Source organism: Hippoglossus hippoglossus, chromosome 11 (genome assembly GCF_009819705.1).
Source record: "Hippoglossus hippoglossus isolate fHipHip1 chromosome 11, fHipHip1.pri, whole genome shotgun sequence".
In the NCBI taxonomy this organism is placed as follows: Eukaryota; Metazoa; Chordata; class Actinopteri; order Pleuronectiformes; family Pleuronectidae; genus Hippoglossus; species Hippoglossus hippoglossus.
The window spans coordinates 21,712,067-21,732,216 of record NC_047161.1 but is presented as its reverse complement, the minus strand read 5'-3'; the positions used below and the strand labels follow the sequence as shown (position 1 = coordinate 21,732,216).

Here is a 20,150-nt window from a genome sequence, read left to right as displayed (position 1 = left end):
GAAATGGGATTGGGCCCAATTTACCCCCCAAAATAATTATGTCCATGTTGACTTTTCTTGAAGATTTCTGCAGTGTTCAAGTCAAAGTGACATTTACAATCAATGACTTTGCCAACTCACTGATCATTAACGGGGAGAGTGGGAGTGATGCAGATCTTCTGAAATCAATGAAAATTCTTTTTTGTTTTGGTGATGTTTAGCCTTAAATCATGGTCATCACACCAGTGGACAAATTCATCAGGCCAATGGAATGTTTCCTAATCATAAAGTAGGCTGATGATTACCACATCATCAGCAAATTTATGGATGTGTCCATCACTATATTGACCACTGCAGTCATTGCAGAGGTTGCACAGTAATGGAAAGAAAATACATTCTTGTGGTGACGAAAGGTCAATAAATAAAAGTCTTGATTTATTTTTGCATCAGGCACAATGATGGATTCCTTTTGGAGTTGCGGGACCTATTACTGACCAGATTTCTTAAGCTGTCTGTGTTGAGAGAGAATTCTGTGTTCACATTTGTGTAAGACAGATCTAAATATTCAATTCAAAAACTTGATTTGGGGCAGTCAACAAATCGCAATTAAAATCTGTCTGGATAATAATGTCCTCACAGTGACTAATGTGTCTAGACGATACATCAACCATCTCAACATTGTCATCAGCAGAGTCCACGAAACAGACCAATCGGTGCATACCAGACATCTCTCTCATTCGGCAGTAGCACTTTCAGTCCAGACCTTTATCTTTCTAGACAAGATCTTCCCTAATTAAGAGAGTTATATATGTATTATAAACAATCTACTTGTGACATTAAGCAGATTGTTTAGCTTTCCTTACACGCAAAGCACCAGACCTCAAATTTTGTAGGCTAACCCTATTTATTAATGTAACGGTTACCAGACTAGTAAACAAGTAGGCGATGCAGTAATTTACTGCCCTCTGCCATCTTTTCAATTACGTCCTTATTGTCAAGTGCCATTAGAATCTCCTTCTCAGTTGCCACAACCAAAACAGTGAATGTATGATATTTCCAAAGGCTTTTACGTTGACATTCTACATCAGATTGTCATGATATTGTCTGGTTGACAATTTGAGGTGGTGAACTGTCATTGTGAAGTGAAATTAGTCTGTAGAATCAGAATCTGTAGTTTTGCAATTACGGTCTGTTATTTTATTGCGAGAATGCTAGAAAGTTTTTCTTCATTATAAAGTTTGACTAATTATTCACACAGTGGTAATGACAAATCATAAATTATTTAAAGGTTCAGTGTGTAAGATTTAGGTGAAAGGGATTTTGGCAGTAGACCATGCCATGGAGCTCTCACCACAGCAACCAGAGACAAACCATTCGGGTTTCATAATCACTTTATTAAATAATGTGAAAACACAAATTCACCAACTCTAAACGTAAAGTGCCAGCTATTTCCGCTGGCCCCTGGCTTTGCAGCTCAGGTTAGTTCAGTGTCTCTGTGTGATGGTGTCTCTCCGTGTGTCTCGGTCCTGAGTGTCCCCCTCTGGCAGCTCCGCGGCTGCCTTTTGAACCCAGGGAGAGTTGATTGGCCAACTAGTCTCAGCTGTGCCAATCCCCTCTCCCTGGAGGTGCTCACTGAGCCACCTCCACAGGGATCTATTGGCAGAAATTGAATATAAAATAATCCTAGTGATGTTTTCACTAGTGTGTGATCTTCTAAATTGTACGAATTGTTTTTTTCTTTACCCTAGAGTGGGCCCTTTATATTTAAATACTTTAAATTTACATCAGGAGCAGGTCCTCTCTATGGAGGCTGCCATGTTTTTTACAATAGCCCAGACTGGACAAACGAAACACCTTTTGATATTTTATGACAACTGAAGATTACCTCAGGTTCTCTTTCATGTTTGGAAGGGGAGGGTGAGGTGAGGGGTATTCAGCTGCAACATTCAACTTCACCACTAGATGTCACAAAATTCTACACACTGAACCTTCAAATCTCAATTTTCTCTGAAATAGTTTCACACACAGTCATAATTTTGTATCATTATTTTTATTTACTGATTATCAGTACTTCATTCAGTTAAATTTATTTAGTGTATTTTAATCAATTAATCAATTGGTTACCTCATTAATTCATGAATGCATTCACAGAATGAACAAATGTGACGTCCCATTTATTTTGAAATCACTCTAACATGCCTGTTAGTTAATGCTAAGAAACAATATGCACAGTGAAATGAGTGGGAGCTAGTTGTACCGCAGTTCTGTACTGCTGTACGGTTTGAGAGTCACTTGACTGACCTGGGGCATCATTTATAAAACAGTGCATAGGATTCTTACTAAAGGCACAAAAGGGCCAAAAAATGACGTATGCAAATAAATATTCAGATTTATGAAAACGTGTAGTAGCACACCTAAAGGTAATGTTCCCTTTATAAATCACACTCCACCTGGAAACGTGCATGCATGATCCACCCTCTACATGCCCACATTCAACCATAAATGGTCAATGCAAAGCACTTCATGAATAAAAAATTCTCCTGCTGACCAATGGGTTTCCATGGTGAATCATGGTATCAAGCAATGAAAAGAAGAAGCGAAACTCTCTGATACTGACATTGAGGTGTTTGTTAGTGAGGTGGAGGTGAAGAAAGACAAATTGTTAGGTGGCCACACCGTCAGTGTCAGGGTTTCGTATTTGCCAGTGTTTAGGTTCCACCTCTTTTTGAAGAAGTGTTTTCTGTTTATTAGTACATCCCTGTGTTTATGTTTGTTTGAGTTGTTCCTGTGTTTCATGTTTTCACACTCCGTGCTCTTCCTCAACCCTCCAGCCCCATCCTCAAACCTGTACGCGGGAAGCCGCCTGGCTCTTGGAGGACCCTGCAGCCTCCAGAAAGTTTCCGCTGTGGGTGGCAGACGTTGGAGAGAGGGCGTCCACAGCAGGAACCCCTCTCCTCTGCAGCCTGCTCACAGGCACCAGCTACTTCCAGTCCTGACTGGGCCACAGCCACCTCCAGTCCTGGCTGGGTCGCAGTCTTCTCCTGCCCAGCGCTGGAGGGTCCCGGCAGACGCCACACCTGTTCCAGCGTTGGGGGTCCCGGCACTCATCACTTCAACTCCGGTACCGTGCCGGAGGCTCCCGGCAGACGCCACTCCTGTTCCCGCGCCGGAGGGTCCCGGCAGACGTCACTCCTGTTCCGGCGTCGGGGGTCCCAGCAGCAACCACGCCGGTCCCAGTTCCTGTTCTGCGCCGGACAGTCCCGGCAGACGCTATTCCTGTTCCGGCATCGGGGGTCCCGGCAGCAACCACGCCAGTCCCAGTTCCTGTTATGCGCCGGACGGTCCCAGCAGGCGCCACTCCTGTTCCGGCGTCGGGGGTCCCGGCAGCAACCACGCCAGTCCCAGTTCCTGTTCTGGCATCGGGGGTCCCGGCAGCGTACACTCCAGTCCCGCTCCGCAGGGTCCCGGCTGACGTCACTCCAGTTCCGGCGTTGGGGGTCCCGGCAGCGTACACTCCAGTCCCTGTCCCGTGGCGCAGGGTCCCGGCTGACGTCACTCCAGTTCCGGCGTCGGGGGTCCTCGCAGCGTCTACTCCAGTCCCTGTTCCGCGCCGGAGGGTCCCGGCAGACGCCACTCCTGTTCCGGCGTCGGGGTTCCCCGCAGAGTCCACTCCAGTTCTGGCGTCGGGGGTCTGAGGTCTACGCCCCTTGATGTTTCTGGACAGCTGCAGAAGCGGCTATCTCCTGAGTCCCCGTGCTTCGTCCCTGACCGGCCTCCGGGCCGTCCACCTGAGCCCTTGTTCCCTGTTCCTGAACGGCCACAGTGCCGTCCGCCCGAATCTTTGTTCTCGGCCCCTGACCGGCCTCCACGCCGCCCTCCTGAGACTCTGTACTCTGTCCCTGATCGGCCTCTGGGCCGTCCGCCGGAGTCCCAGTGCTTCGTCCCTGACCGGCCTCCGGGCCGTCCACCTGAGCCCTTGTACTCTGTCCCTGATCGGCCACCGCGCCGCCCGCCCGAGACTCTGTACTCTGTCCCTGAGCGGCCACGGTGCTGTCCGCCCGAATCTTTGTACTCTGCCCCTGAGCGGCCACGGTGCCGTCCGCCCGAGCCTCAGTACTCTTCCCCTGACCGGCCTCCGCGCCGCCCGCCCGAGCCCCAGTGGTTCCACCTCTTTTTGAAGAAGTGTTTTCTGTTTATTAGTACATCCCTGTGTTTATGTTTGTTTGAGTTGTTCCTGTGTTTCAGTGTACCTGTGTCCAATTGCCCCTGCCTTCCCTGTGTGTCTGTATTTAAGCCTCAGTGCTTCCCTTTGTCCTTGTCGGATCGTTGTCGTATGTTTGGTGTGATCTCTTGTCTAACCGTCGTTATCTCCCGTCCTGGTATCCTGTCTTGATCTCCTGTGTTTTTCGTATCCAGTGTCTCCTGAGCCTCTGCACCTCTGCATCCCCTGTGTAAGCTTCCTGTGTTTTCTCCCGTGTGCTTTAGTTGTCTGTTAAAGACTCTGTTTTCATTAAAATTACACTTTTTGTTAATACTCTGCATCTGGGTCCTACTGCTTCACCACACCCTGACAGTCAGGGGCTAAGGAGCGCAGCAGACTACCCAGTGGAGTTTTGGACCTTGGCAGCTGATGCTCATGGGATGAGCATTCACTAAGAGGGGTATTTTTGAAAGGGTTAAATGAACAGCTTAAGGATGAACTTGCCTCCAGGGATGAACCTGAAAGTCTCAACTCCCTCATCTCTCTAACTATCAGGTTGGACAATCACCAGCACTCACATCATGCCCACAACTCGTGCCACAGTTGGTCCACAACAAACCTCCACTATTCAGCCCAGCTTGGCCACTGCTTCTCCAGAGGACAAACCCATGCAACTTGGCAGGGCCTGACTAACTCCTGCGGAGCGTCTACGTCGCAACCAGGCCGGTGAGTGCATATATTGTGGTCAAATGGGTCATTTCCTTGTGACTTGCTCGATTCTGCCAAAAGACCAGGCTCGTCCGTAAAAGTGGGGGTACTGATGAGCCAAGCCAGCCACTTCCCCCCCACCTAAATCCCAGTTACAAGTTTCAGCTACTATTTGCTCCAATCAGTTGTCTCTGCCCCTCCTAGCTCTTTTCGACTCGGGTGCCGAAGATAATTTCCTTGACTACAATGTTGCCATACAGTCAGCTTTAGTCCTCGAGCCCTTAAAGGCACCCTTGAATGCTAATGCTCTGGATGGTAGGTTTTTAGCAAAGATAACCCACCAAACTACTCCCCTCACCCTCGTCCTCTCTGGTAACCACCGTGAAACCATTTGCCTCAAGATAATTTCAGCTCCAAATTCACCCCTAGTTCTTGGTCACCCATGGTTGAAGAAACACAACCCCCACATAGATTGGGCAGCAGGGAGAATCGTAGGTTGGAGCAGTTTGTCACTCTACGTACTCTAGAGTACCAAGATTTAGGTGAGGTATTTAGCAAAGACCGAGCACTTTCTCAACCCCCCATAGTCCTTATGATTGTGCTATTGACCTGCTCCTTGGTTCCACTCTGCCCGCTAGCCGTCTATATAATCTCTCGCACCCTGAACGAGAGGCCATGGAAAGTTATATTAAAGAATTCTTAGCAGCTGGAATAATCCGCCCATCCTCTTCCCCTCTCGGTGCTGTTTTTTTCTTTGTTGAGAAGAAGGATAAGACTCTCCGCCATTGCATTGACTTCCGTGGCCTGAATAACATCACTATCAAGAACAAATACCCCCTTCCATTAATCCATTAATTTTGAACCCCTTCAGGGAGACGGGCACAACAGAATCAACCAGATCCAGGTACAGGTCCACCTAACTATCTTTTCGTCCCAGATTCTGTCCGTTATCAGGTCCTTCAATGGGCTCACACCTCTAGGTTTGCCTGCCACCCTGGAATTAGCCGCACTCTCTCTCTCTCCTGAAGAGACACTTCTGGTGGCCCACGATGGATGCAGATACTCGTTCATATGTTGCTGCCTGTTCTGTGTGTGCGAGGAGCAAGGTGTCCCACCATCCTCCAGCCGGCCTTCTGCGTCCACTTTCGGTTCCTAACCGTCCCTGGTCACACATCGCCTTGGATTTTGTCACTGGTATGCCTCCCTCACAAGGTAACATAGTTGTTCTTACCGTGGTGGATAGATTTTCCAAGGCTGTCCATTTTCATGCCCTGCCCAAGTTACCATCTGCTCAGGAGACTGCTAACCTATTAACTGACCATGTTTTCCGTCTACAGGGCATACCAGTTGACATCGTTTCTGACAGGGGTCCCCAGTTCACCTCATGTGTGGAAGACATTTTGCCAGGCCCTTGGAGCCAAGGTCAGCCTATCTTCTGGATTCCACCCACAGACCAATGGACAAACTGAAAGGGCTAATCAGGACCTGGAGTCTGCCCTGCGTTGCATCTCAGCACTCAACCATTCAACCTGGAGTTCTCACCTGACCTGGATTGAATATGCCCATAATACCTTAACTGATGCGGCCACAGGTATGTCCCCTTTTGAGGCTTCTCTGGGTTATCAACCACCTCTGTTTCCCTCCCAGGAGAGCGATTTGGCTGTACCCTCCGTTCAGCATTACCTTTGTCGCTGTAGGAAGGTCTGGAAAGACACCCGCTCAGCTCTCCTTCGCTCTGTGGAAGCCAACAAACGCCTCGCTGACAGACGTAGGACTCCTGCTCCTGCTTATAAGCCAGGTTGGTCTGTGTGGCTTTCCTCCAAATACATTCCCTTGAAGTCAGTATCCAAGAAGTTAGCCCCTCGTTTCATAGGACCATTTGTCATTGAAAAGGTAATCAATCCCTCTGCTGTCAGGTTGAAGCTACCCAATACTTTGAGAATACATCCCACCTTTCATGTTTCACAGTTAAAACCAGTTTCCTCTTGCCCTCTGTGCCCTCCAGCCAAACCCCCTCCACCCGCCCGGATTATTGACTATCACCCAGCTTTCTCTGTGCGCCGCCTTCTGGACGTCCGTCGGCGTGGCAGAGGCCTGCAATATCTGGTCGACTGGGAGGGTCATGGTCCCGAAGAGCGCTCCTGGGTGCCCCGGTCATATATTCTGGACCCTCAAATGATCAGGGTCTTCCATCGTGCCCATCCTGACAAACCAGGGGGGTTCGCCTAGAGGCATCCATTGGGGGGGGTACTGTTAGGACCAGGTTTTTCCACCTCCTTTTGTGCTCAGTGTTTTCCCTAGCCCCACTGTTTCTCCTTCCCTGGTGGCTCTACCTGGAGCTGGGAGGAGCCTCATGTCGTATACCTGCGCAGCTTTCATCTCCTCATCAACTCCACCTCTCACTCTATAAGACCTCAGCTCATCTCCCCTGTCGTCGCCAGATCGCCCGTACTTATTGACTCCGTGCTCCCTTTGCCACAGAATCAGCTGCGCACCTTCCGTTTGTTCAACTTAATCTGCTCCGACCTCACCCTGCCAGGACTTTTGGATCCCTACTGCCTGCCACCACCACCCCAGCTCCAGCTTTGATCAATAAACCTTTTTTACGACCATCTACCAGCCTTTTCGTGTTCTGCATTTTGGGTCCACTAAGAAAACAGATCATAACACACGTATGCACTATATGAATTCTACAGTCCTACTTACGATAAAGAAGCAGTGTTATTAAATTATTTTAAACTATTAATCACTCGGTTCTGTAACAGTTTTTTTATGCCATTTTACTATAATTACCTTTAAAAATGTGTTATATTTTTTTCAATTGAAGGTTCTTATGGAACAGTTATTTCTCAGCACAAATAACGCTGTTAGTTTTAATGTTAACGATAAGTGGATCAATAATCTGGCTTCACATCTGCATTGCCACTCTCCTGTCTCCAAAATGTTTGTTTGTATGGGTTAGAGTTTACATACATGTGCGCACGTTCCCCTGTCGAGTTTTTTTTTTTTTTTATAGATCCCAACGTTTGCTTGAGAAGTGGCGTATGCACAAAAAGGGATTTAAAAGATGCGTACGCAATGGTTATAAATTACTGGAGAACGTATCACTTATTTTGTTGGATTTAGCTGCATCTGAGCTTTTCTCTTAATTCTCTTTTTTCTTTGCTGCACCTTTTCTTCTGACCACAACATTCCATTTCGCTGGCAAATTGTTATAAAACTATCATAAGTGGGAGCACGGCTGCTACAACGATTTCAGAAAGCGGAGCTGTAAGATCATTTGGTCGCTCTGTGCATCGGCGAGATACATTTGAAAGGTCCGTCAACTAATTCCTTGTTGCAATATTATGCTGGTCAAGTTCTCAGTTCAAGGCAGACCAAAAATACCATCAGGCCACCGGGAAATGGCATGGTGCTCCAGATGTGCAGTCTGCCACTGGTGATGTTTGTGCACCACTGCTGATTCACATACAGGCAGAACCTTCCTGCTTGAGACTTTCTTACATATACACATCTCTATCCCATCTGAAGGCTCATCAAAGCTGCCAATGCATGTTGCAGTCTGTGTCCTCAGCAGTGAGTCAGGACTCTGTAAATGAGTTTCAGTTGTTTTATCTTCTCTCTTACTGCTCCCCTTCTGCCACCCTTTCAGATCTAAACTTTAAATCCTTTTATCCAAACCTTGGATCTTGTTGAGAAAGATGTTATCTTTGCATCCCTGGATGACTGAGTAATCATCCGATTGTCTGCTGCAGGAGAAACTACCAAGTGTATTTGATCCTTCAAGCCAAAGTTTGAAGTTTCAAATAGAGACTGAACAAGATCCATGTGATCAACAGAATTGAGTTGGGTACTTTTGAATTAGTGATTTCTTATATCGAAAACTGATAGGCATTACACAGAGCAAAGCACTCAAAAGCCCACACAAATCATTTTTTTTCCCCAGCTTAACTGAATGGTGAAATGTATTGAATTTCAAAACTTGGATGAAGTAGTAGTAACTGTGAGTAGGGTTTAACCCTATGCATCCCTTATCTGAATAACATTCCTCTACTCTTCCCTTATGCTCAGCTATAAGGCAGTGGACAATGACTGTGGACTATAGTGGCATCCGATCTTGATGGTGGATCATGACCTTGCTGGCTGCTGACCATAGACTATCATTGCAGCAGGACTGCTTGATATATAGTATTTCTCCTCGGATCCTCGACCGTTACTGACAATAATGTATCAATTCACTGACCTCCAGTTATGCTTCAAAATGTTTATCCTTATCAATGCTGCTAAAACCCTTATCTTTCTGATGTTCTCCTTTACACTTGACATCTATTGCACTTCTGTCCGTCCTGGGAGAGGGATCCCTCACATGTGGCTCTCTCTGAGGTTTCTACGTTCTTTTTACCCTGTTAAAAGGGTTTTTTAGTAGTTTTTCCTTACTCTTGTTGAGGGTTAAGGGCAGAGGAGGTCACACCTTGTTAAAGCACTATGAGACAAATTGTGATTTGTGAATATGGACTATACAAATAACTTTGATTGATTGATTGATTGATTGATAATGCAGCTGCTCCAGTTTCTCTACCTTACATCCTCTCTAACTTGGTAGACTGGTACAAATTAAACAACCAACAACTAACAACAGTTACATGATCAGACTGCAAGGTCTGTGTAAATCATTATACCTCTATTCATGTAACAACAAGATAAGAGGAGTGGACATCATCCCTATTTTTTTGGAGTAATTCAACAGTTGGTCAATTCTTACACATTATTACTTCACAGTTAGTAATAGGGAAATTTTAGATTTTATATTAACAGAATGTGCCATACCTGTTTGCCAAACCTAATTATAGCTTCCAGGGTAATTAACGACAGAGGAACAATAACCTAAAAAAATATGATACCTAAGTGATGCATGTTAGTATTCGTCTTGACTAATACCTTTGGAGCTTGCAGATGCTGTCCCATCATCATCGTCTGATGTCATGTCTACCTCCAAATCACTTTCATCCTGTACACCATCTGATGGGTGGATTGGCTCCTGCCTGGCCCGTGGCGTGTCAGCTATGACAAACCTTCCTGGCAGCAGAGATGCAGGCTACAATAGCAAGAAAGGGTGAAACAGCATGTAGAATCCCTGTTGGTGCCATCATGTACTGTAAAAGAAACCTGCTAATGAATGTTAAATGTATAATTCTTTAGCAAAGTGCTTAATTAACAGGAGCAACCCATTTGAGATACCAAAATCAGTTTCCATTTTATGGTTGTACAAGGTCTCAGTGGTTCTAGATTTTGTCTGACAGAATAAGAGCCCTGATTAATTTAACATGATATCATTACAGCTCTCTCTCAGTTTGGGATTGAGAATATTTTAACAAAATGATCTAGATACACTGGGGGTTGAGGAGGAGTTTGACAGACAAATGTGTTTACTAAACAGGGTGTGCCTATTGAAACAGAGATAATGAGTTGCAGTTTTGGAACTGATCAGGTACAAAATGTTGGTATAAATCAGCCTACTGATAATATCCCTTATTGGTCCCTTAATTTTATGGAACTGCAATACAATTGCTCTTACTTGAGAAGCCTGCTCCTCCAGCTGCTTGGAGTCAGGTGCAGCCCTTTTGCAGACCCTCATGTTTCGGACTTGTCTCTCTAGCTTGGCCCGGGCCTTCTCACTGTCCTTGAACCGGTTCTCGGCATCCCGCAACCTCAGCAGTTCTTCCTGTAGCAGGCTGTGTTGTCTCTGCAAAAGAGTTAGCTCCCCAATGGTTGATCCTACACTGGCCTCCCGATTTCCACTATCTTGCCAGAGAGGGCGCCATACTCCTCCTACAGCTGGCACAATGGTGTCCTGTAGCAGCAGCTCCAAGATGGAGTCTTGTTTGATGATAGCACCCTGCAGGACATGAGAGAGAATCCATCTTCAACAATTTTACAGGCTGAAAGTTGACACACAAATTAAAACCGAGGGTGCATTTGTTCTGTACAGTGTTCCGATCTCTTTGAGGAAATTGAGTTTTGTTAAATGCAGAGGACAGAATAAGACAGCACCAAAGAATAAAGATTTTCCTGAATGTTAAAGTTATAGAGCCTGGGATAGGAATTGCAGACATGGATTCCCCTCTTTGCTTAATTAAAATAAAATTAGTACCTATGTTCCTATATGGCTGTTGAAATGAACACTATCAGGTTTGTTTTGGAAAAATGGCAAATCATGGTATTTGGCTTTTAGGAAAATTATGCATTTAGCTTGTCCTTTGTTCAGAAAGATGATCCCCTTGTCATATTGCAGGGGTCTTCAACGTTTTTCAGGCCAAGGACCCCAAACTGATGGAGAGATGGAGCAGGGACCCCCTACTATATATATTGTATAAAATTGTGTTTTATATTAAACTGGGCCTAGTGCCATGTATAAACATAGCTACCCTGTCATTGTGCATTCAATACTAAGCTATTCAAATAATACACAGGTTCATATATTCATGTTTTTATATACAGGTGTGTCGCTGAATGTGTGCATTGCTGACTGAAAGATAACGTCTTCTGCCTCCATTTATCCGTTCGCTACAATATGTTGGATTCATGTTAATGTGTATTTAAAGACATTTAAATTTGTGGGGAAATTTTTTTTTTTAATTAAAAAAATATAAGAAAATATAAGAAATTGTCTAATCAACCAAAAATTTCGCGACCCCCCTGCAGTACCTCCGCGGACCCCCTGTTGAAGACCTCTGTCATATTGTACACTATAATGTACTACATGATATTCTTACCACTTCTGTTGAGGTATTTTCGACCATCCTCACACATTACTGTATAAGCCACTATATTATGTATATATTGTATATTACATTATATCTGTACACCATTATGAGAAGAGTGCCTGTTTAGTTCCACACATACTCCCTTCTCACTCCAAGCAGTACCCCAACGTCAGGTTATAGATAAAGGGCCAACCAACGGTGCATTGTAGTGTCTACGCTTAGCGATTTTCATATCTAACTCAGATGCTCCAGACAGAGGCACCAACTTCAACTCTCACCAACTTCAACTCAAAGGACACAATGTGATTTAGGAATGCATATTTAGACTTAACTATCCAATAGGATGCGAACACCTACATGTAACAGAGTGACAGCAATTCTAGCCATTCATAGATGCTGTGCGAGACATCTTCAGACTTAGGGGTGACAATTGCTCATGTTACTCTGCAGACGTTATTGTTTCCCCTTCTGGTCTCCTTGATGCATCAAGTCTAAATTAAAATCTTCTGCATAGGAAATTAGCTGCTGCCTGAGTTCTCCTTTCACCCGGTTCCAAAAAACTTCCATAACAACTTGCATTACATACTTGTGCATCTACTTCAAGAGGAAGATTTTGACTCTGTTCACTGACTTCAGAGTCTATCGCCACTCAACAAGCAGTCTTAGAGACTGAGGAAACCTCAAGCATTAATTGTTCTCTGTTTTAAATCTTGCATTGTTTGGGTGGGACTTTTTTACACACATTGATGTATATGTGGTTAATGTAACAAAGTAGAGTAACGGGAAATCTAGAGCTCTATGGTAAAAGAAAAAAAGAGAAAGGTTCAACAGAGACTGTTTTAAAGGTGAAGTGTGTGGCCTCTAGTGGTGATGTATATATTAATACCTACAGAACACCCCTCACCCCCTCCCTTACGGATGTAATAATAATAATAATAACTTTATTTGTATAGCACTTATCTAAAAAAGGTTGTGCTTCACACAAATCCATGGCAAAATGAGGAATTTATTATAATAAAAGGTATTTAGTTTAGTTCAATTTTAAAAGACAGATCATAACATAAAAAGGTCAAGACCTTAAATTTATAGAGAGACCCAACAGTTCCCACATAGTGAGGAGAACTAAAGTGGCCTTTCTGTGTAAAAATCTCCAGTGATTAGGTGTCTTTAGATTGCTATATTTAGAAATGTTATTTATTTTGTCTGTTAACTGTATGTGGACGTGGAGGTGGCTCAGAGAGCACCTTCAGCTGTACCAGGGGGTAATCATATCATATGTCGAGCAGCTTGAAATCAAGGGGCTTTTTTATTGTTTGACTAATTGTTGCCCAGAGTTATGACGGTGCCTCTGTAATGTCTGGTCACATTTGTGGTGTGTAGAAGCACATCAAAGTGACCGATCCCTATGTAGCGTACATACACTGCATGGCACACAAACTAAGCTGGTGCTTGTGGAGTGTCGCACCATCATCCGCAGCGTGGTAACATTCCTGAACATTATTGATAAACTGTACTCTGTATTTGCAGAGCCGTCAAACCATCATCGATTTATTGAAATCCAGAGATCCCTTTGCATGAAACATCCCCCTGGGATCAATAACATATTTCTGATTCTGAAACTGATATAGTTCAGCCCAGGGAAACAAGGTGGGTGTGTAAGTGGCGATCTGTGAATGCAGTGAAAACCTACTACTCTGCAATAACAGGGTGTCTGAGAGACATAAGTGAAGAGGGAGAGAAGTGGTCTGTGGAAACCCGTGACCTGCATGACCACATGACCAGAATGACATTCATTACATGTCTTATTGTATTCGAAGACATTCTGTGTGTGATTCATGTAACACACAAGGCCATGCAGTCCTACAACTGCACACTTTCCGAATTTGTGGCCCTTACAGACAAACTGAAAGTGCACTTCACATCACAGCGATCGGTGTAGCGATGTGTGGAGATCAGCGAAACAGTTCTGCCAGGACAACAATGTCTGTGTACCGGTGGATAAAGAGGTGGAGTCTACTGGCCCACTTGCACCCAAAAGAAAACGGGCAACAAAACCCCCCATCTTCCTTGATAACAACCACTTTGGGCCAAAGAGAAACTGCCGAAAGTGGTGCACAAATGTCACAGAGTGAGACATCTGGGTTTCAGCAACACCTGTCCTTCCCTGTGCTAGATACCATCAGCAACGAACAGCACCGGTGATTCACAGGAGATTCAATAGATCTTCCATGATACAAACAGCTGCGAAGATGCATGCTGTGAGTCGGACGATCTCTGAACAAGAGAAGAAGATTGAAGAAGCAGAACACTACAGTCCACGTTGGAATCTAAAGCTGTTCAACCTCCCTGAAGATGCCAACAAAACTGAAGAGGATGCAAGGAGGCAAATCTTGTGAAACTTTATCAAATCGCTCCAGAAGAGAAAAACAAGCTTGTTTTCTTTTATCGACACTGTACATCAGGTCGGGTGCCCTAGGGAGGATGGAAGCCTGTGTCCAGTGATAATACGCCATGTGTGTAATGGAAATTTTAACTGTCTGCTATACCTTGTATGTAATGTTTTTCTACTCCATCAACCTTCCATTACCTTGTAAAAAAAACTGCAGATGCGACCAACAGAACTGGCGCTGATCCAGTACTGACTGCGCAAATGGGAGTACTCATTGTGTTAAAGGAAAAAGCATTGTTCAAAGTGTTTCCTCTGTCTGATGATAGTTGTATGACTAGAATACCATAAATATCAGAAGGAGTGAACTCCTCTTTGTCAGACTTCTGCATCACATTGTGGTGTTGAGAACTCTGTCCTATTCAGCTGAATATAGACTCTGATACATTCTGATAGATTCTCGATTATATTCTTAGATATACTCTTTTTTTATTTTTTGTCTCTCTATGTTTTTCTATGTTTTTTATGTTTTCTATGTTTTCTATGTTTTTCTATGTTTCTCTATGTTTTTCTCTCTATGTTGTATTTTCTGCTTCAATATATTCACAAAAGACAGTTCGATCTGAGAATTCGTATTTCATTTCTTTCACCGAGAGTTTTCACCACAATGTGCACCTTCACTCAGAAGATTTGGAAAGTTTCAATGAGCACCACAGTTATGAAGAAAAAGAAGCTTCGACTTGCAGAGGACATGACATACTGAGAGAGATGGTGTCTGAAAAACTACTAAAGCCACTTGTTGAAAAAGCTTGCAAGGAGGGTGTGGAGGTAGCTGGGAGAACACCTTCACCTGGACCAGAGGGTCAATCAGCGTAGGTGAGAGCTGTTAGCTGATTGATCCTCTGGTCTGAAACGAGAGCTACGCAGAGAAACACTCATGAACAGTCAAACAGAGACGGCAGAAAGTGCTGCTGTATTTTGAGTTAGAGTTTGTGAGTTTTTCTTTGGATTAATAAAATTATGCTGAAACCCGAATGGTTTATCTCTGGCTGCTGTGGTGAGAGCCATGTAGCATGGTCAACTGCCACAGAGGGGGAAAAAACTAGATTGCATGGTCCTGATGTGATCATCGACGTAAGGAGAATGACTGCTGATACAATCAATAAGTATCACTTGACTCTGTAGTCCTGCCTTATGTTCTACTTTCCTTAAAGCCGCATTTAAGTGTTTTTAACTGGTTATGACACTGTCTTGTTTTAATATTGCTGCCTCTTTATGACCTACAACAGCAAATGAGACAATCAGAGAGAAAATTGTCTTTTTCTATAAACTATTCTCAATGTCTGTCGCCCGGATCTAGAAGTGGACGACACAGAGGACGACCAAGCCAAAGTCTACCAGTATGCAAAACTTGTCCATTTACTAAATAAAACGGGGGTGTTGAACGTTTTAAAAACCTATTTTAAATTAATTACACCTGTATCATTTAAAAAATCTTCACTGTTGTGTTTGATTGCAACACATAGTTCTTTGAGAATTTCTTTCATATACGAGCAAAAATAATAATCCTTAACTGAATCGATACTAAATCGAATCGAATCGAGACCTGTATTGGGGTTGAATCGATTTGGGCAATCAGTGGTGATACCCAGCCCTAGTCATCTCTCTAATTGAAATAATAATATTAATAATGATAACAATAATAATAATATATGTATTATGCCACAGCTTGGTTGAATTTCCTATTTAAAAGTTGCCCACCCCAACGTTCTTCCACACTCTATCGGTGCTCAAATGACACACTGATGACTTCTCTAAAAAGCTGTTAAACCCTTTACATAAATAATTTTAGCACATAAGGAGTCAAAAATTAAATTAGTCTCGGACATATTTTAAAGCTTCAATTAATGTGTACCTGTAAATATAGCAGATTAGTAAACTTTGAAACTAGAGTCAGTTTGAGGTGAGTTGCCTCTGTACTCCCATAGGATCCCATTCATTTTAAAAATCAAAAAATGAATCATTAAATATATCATTACTGACAGTCATAGCACTATTTGTTTAGGTATAACAGTTCTTATGTCTGTCTTATTATCATATTGTCAATCATGTGTGAAGCACTTTGAACTGCACTAAACTGCATGAAAGGTGCTATATAAAAATAAAGTTGGATTGATTGATTGATTGAATGGGTGAAACCTACTCACCTGGAGTGCATGGAGATAGACACTGAGATTCACCAGCCTTTGACAGATCTCCTGTTAAACACAGAAAGCATAGTTATTCCTGAACTGTCTGTGTCACTCAAACACACACACACACACACACACACACACACACACACACACACACACACACACACACACACACACACACACACACACACAAGGGCATGGAAAGGGAAAAGGAAGACACTAATTTACTATTACAATTAATGAAATGTCCAACGTGTGTATGTATGCATGACTGTATGCAATAATATGATGATAATAAATCACATTAGGGTATTAAAGGGGGTCTACATTTATATGAAAAGCTGGTTAATCGAATGCTTTACATGGCATCAAAGCCATTCTAAATGGACAGGCGCGTGTCCGCTCTCTGTAATTAGCATACTGCCACGCCTCTATTTCTCCATATAAGGACATCCGTTTGTCATGAAGAGAGCGGCTTGGTGAACAGTTGAAGTTATGAGAGACGGCCCCAAAAGGTAAAAAAACCAAGAATCTCACAACAGCACAAATTGAAGGCATCGGAGGCTGAAGACACAAAATACACACTTTTCCGTAGCGTGTCCTCAATAGTGAGGATGTTTTTTTAAAAAGCCTGCTGCTATAACTGACGCGCTGAATGCTGTCCTGCCCAGAGCTGAGCACTAGAGCTGTGGACATTTCTCCATTCTTAGATGCATGGCAGATCGGACGTGGAAATAAACACCATGACTGACATTTACTTTGTGTTTGTTTGATTTTCTAGAGTTTATGAGACACATGTTTAAACCTGCTACACAACTGGAGACGTAACGTGACGCGCACAGTCAGACATCTCTTTTAGGAAAATCCACATTTGATGTAGCAAAATCAAACCTTAAATGTTATCATGACATTAAGATTGTAAGACTGTCATACTGCAACAGTTGCCTTCTAAAAGTGAGAAAATGAAGGAATACTTGCATACCAGCTCACCCCGGGACATTTCAAAGCATACCATGAGGCTCAGAATACTGGTACACTTTATATTAGGGGCAACTAGGTTCACCAAAGTGAAAAAATCAGGTCTGTTGTGCTTAATTATTAAAAATGGTGCTCTGTACTGTGTCAACTTTTAGCAGATACTTTTACTGCTAAAATTAAGTTGTTTTTGTTGTTGTTTTTTTTAAAGCAAAACAAAGGAAAGTGCAACATCTGTCAACAAAAACAAAAAAGTGCAAATATTTCTTATGTAAAAAAAAATGACCTCATACAACCATACAAGCCACTTATTAGGACCATGTACAGTGCATCCGGAAAGTATTCACAGCGCTCCACTTTTTCCACATTTTGTTATGTTACAGCCTTATTCCAAAATGGATTCAATTCATTTTTTTCCTCACACAATACCCCATAATGACAAAGTGAAAAAAGTTTGTTGAAAATGTTTGCAAATTTATTAAAAAATAAAGAACGAAAATATAACATGTACATAAGTATTCACAGCCTTTGCTCAATACTTTGTTGAAGCACCTTTGGCAGCAATTAGAGCCTCAAGTCTTTTTGAGTATGATGCTAGAAGCTTGGCACACCTACTTTTGGGCAGTTTCTCCCATTCTTCTTTGCAGGATCTTTAAATTATATATTTATGAATTAAAATAAAAATTTGGAACCCTACCATGTTCCATTTCATGTGTTATTGAGAATATAACCTTTGTCTTTTTTCAGGCCAGATTGTCAATGCTGTAGTACTCCTCCTACCATCAGTTTTCAAAGGGGACGCACAACAACCATTTATTATTGATAAGGTGAAGTATTCTGTCTCACGTTCTGTTAATTATTTTGAGTTTTGTGTTTGTTGTTCAAATTATTCAAACATAACATTTATTCTACTTTAAGTTTTCAAATTTATGTTTTAAAAGTGACATGATGTGCTTAACAATACTTTTTTGGATTTTCTAATTCATCAGAATCTGATCAATTGGTCAGGAACAACAACAAGTTTTTGTTTCTTTTAGTATTTATGCGTTTTTCCCAGCCTCCTTGCCTGACTGTTGGGAAAGGTTTATTGTGCTTCTTTAAAAGTATCTTGCTTATTGCCAAATATATAAGACAGGTTAAATTGCAAAAAAAATTTACTGGGAATTTTTAGAGTTAATGCTATTTTATACTATATATCAGGGGTATTCAACAAAAATTTAAAGAGGTCCAGTTAGAGAAAATTTCTTGAAGCAAAGGTCCGGAAGATCATAATGTCTAACTATTTAGTGTGATATATATTTAAGTAGCCTAGTAGTTGTATCAACATCTGCATGTACTAAATACCTGACTGTCAAATCAAATGAATTCAGTACGATTCAAAAACCTTTTGACAATATTTATTGTCACGTAACATAGAACTGAACATATATGTATGATTGCAGATATGTATAATGTTCTCTCATTAACTAAATAAAAGTAGGGCTGCATTTCAAAATAAGAGAAAATAAATAAAATGTGAAAATTGTGCATGTTCAAATTTAACTTCAGAAAAATAAAATAAAGGGAGCAAAAGCTTGAATTTCCCTTTTTCTGTTTCACATCTTGACTCAAAAGTCTCAACCAATTTTACAGATAATAAATCTCAACACATCTTAACAATTGAACAGTTTTAGAATCACTTTCTTCCCCTCTTATATCCCACTCCCCCACTTTGTTCGTCTGTTTCTCTCCCTTTCTCCGTCTCACTCCTGTTTCTCCACTTTCTCCGTCTAACTCCTGTTTCTCAACTTTCTCTGTCTCACTCCTGTTTCTCAACTTTCTCCGTCTCACTCCTGTTTCTCCACTTTCTCTGTCTCACTCCTGTTTCTCCACTTTCTCTGTCTCACTCCTGTTTCTCCACTTTCTCTGTCTCACTCCTGTTTCTCCACTTTCTCCGTCTCACTCCTGTTTCTCAACTTTCTCCGTCTCACTCCTGTTTCTCAACTTTCTCCGTCTCACTCCTGTTTCTCCACTTTCTCCGTCTCACTCCTGTTTCTCAACTTTCTCCGTCTCACTCCTGTTTCTCAACTTTCTCCGTCTCACTCCTGTTTCTCTCCCTTTCTCCGTCTCACTCCTCTGTTTCTCTCCCTTTCTCATATTTGACTATATGAACCAATTCCCTCCTTCAGATCAGGTCATCACTGTGAAGATGGATAGCGTTTAGATGCTTTTTGATAATGGCAGTCTGGACATCTCCCTTGCCCTGGCTGCTGCCTTTTTATTATATCACATCGTCCATGTTGAGTATCCCAAAAACCTGAGAAAGACCATGGCCTTTCTGAATGCCCTGTGGTGTCCTGGATGGTTACTTAGATGTTCAACCATACATGTTTAACTTGATGTTGCTTTTACATATGTTGTAATGAAAAAGCTAAAACTGTCATTGTGATCACAAACACAATGGGGAAAAATGCTGTTGTCAAAGTGAGGTCTCTATTTTCATTGTGAGGTTGAACTACTAATTCAAATATTACTCTTAAAAATATAACACTGGACTGAATTGCTTTTACAATTTCATTTGTTCAAATAATTATTTTTCATCACTTATGTGCTGTTGTAATTCTAAGGGAAAAACTTGATGGGTTTTCCTAAGGAACAAGAATTTGGTTTAAGCAGGTAGATTTCAAAATGACTAGTTTTAGTTTTCTAAAAAATACAATTGTAGATTTTCAACAAACTTTTCAAAAAACTCTTGCTGAGTTCAATCTATCTTCCTGATTATGTATGTATGTATGTATGTATCTTGTCCCTCAGCTCACCTTTGCTGCACAGAAATCATGGGCTCCATTGATCAACAGATCCTGATTACCTGAGCAGAGACAGATATAGCAGCCATTCAGTTGTCTAACTAGTCATGGAAAAATATTATGTGATTTAAAGGTTAAAATGGAAATTTACATATT

At 42.4% G+C, this 20,150-nt stretch overlaps 1 protein-coding gene across 4 annotated transcripts in view; it reads right to left on the bottom strand.

The window, feature by feature from the left end:
• arhgef1a (Rho guanine nucleotide exchange factor (GEF) 1a) overlaps positions 1-20,150 on the bottom strand; it is an 84,642-nt gene that overhangs the window by 2,147 nt on the left and 62,345 nt on the right. For all 4 annotated transcript variants that reach the window (XM_034601138.1, XM_034601137.1, XM_034601139.1 and 1 more), the window contains 4 exons: positions 20,007-20,056; positions 16,246-16,296; positions 10,464-10,784; positions 9,827-9,983 (listed from right to left, as the gene is read on the bottom strand). In XM_034601138.1, coding sequence (XP_034457029.1) covers positions 9,827-9,983; positions 10,464-10,784; positions 16,246-16,296; positions 20,007-20,056 — 579 coding nt within the window. The remainder of the gene's footprint in view (positions 1-9,826; positions 9,984-10,463; positions 10,785-16,245; positions 16,297-20,006; positions 20,057-20,150) is intronic.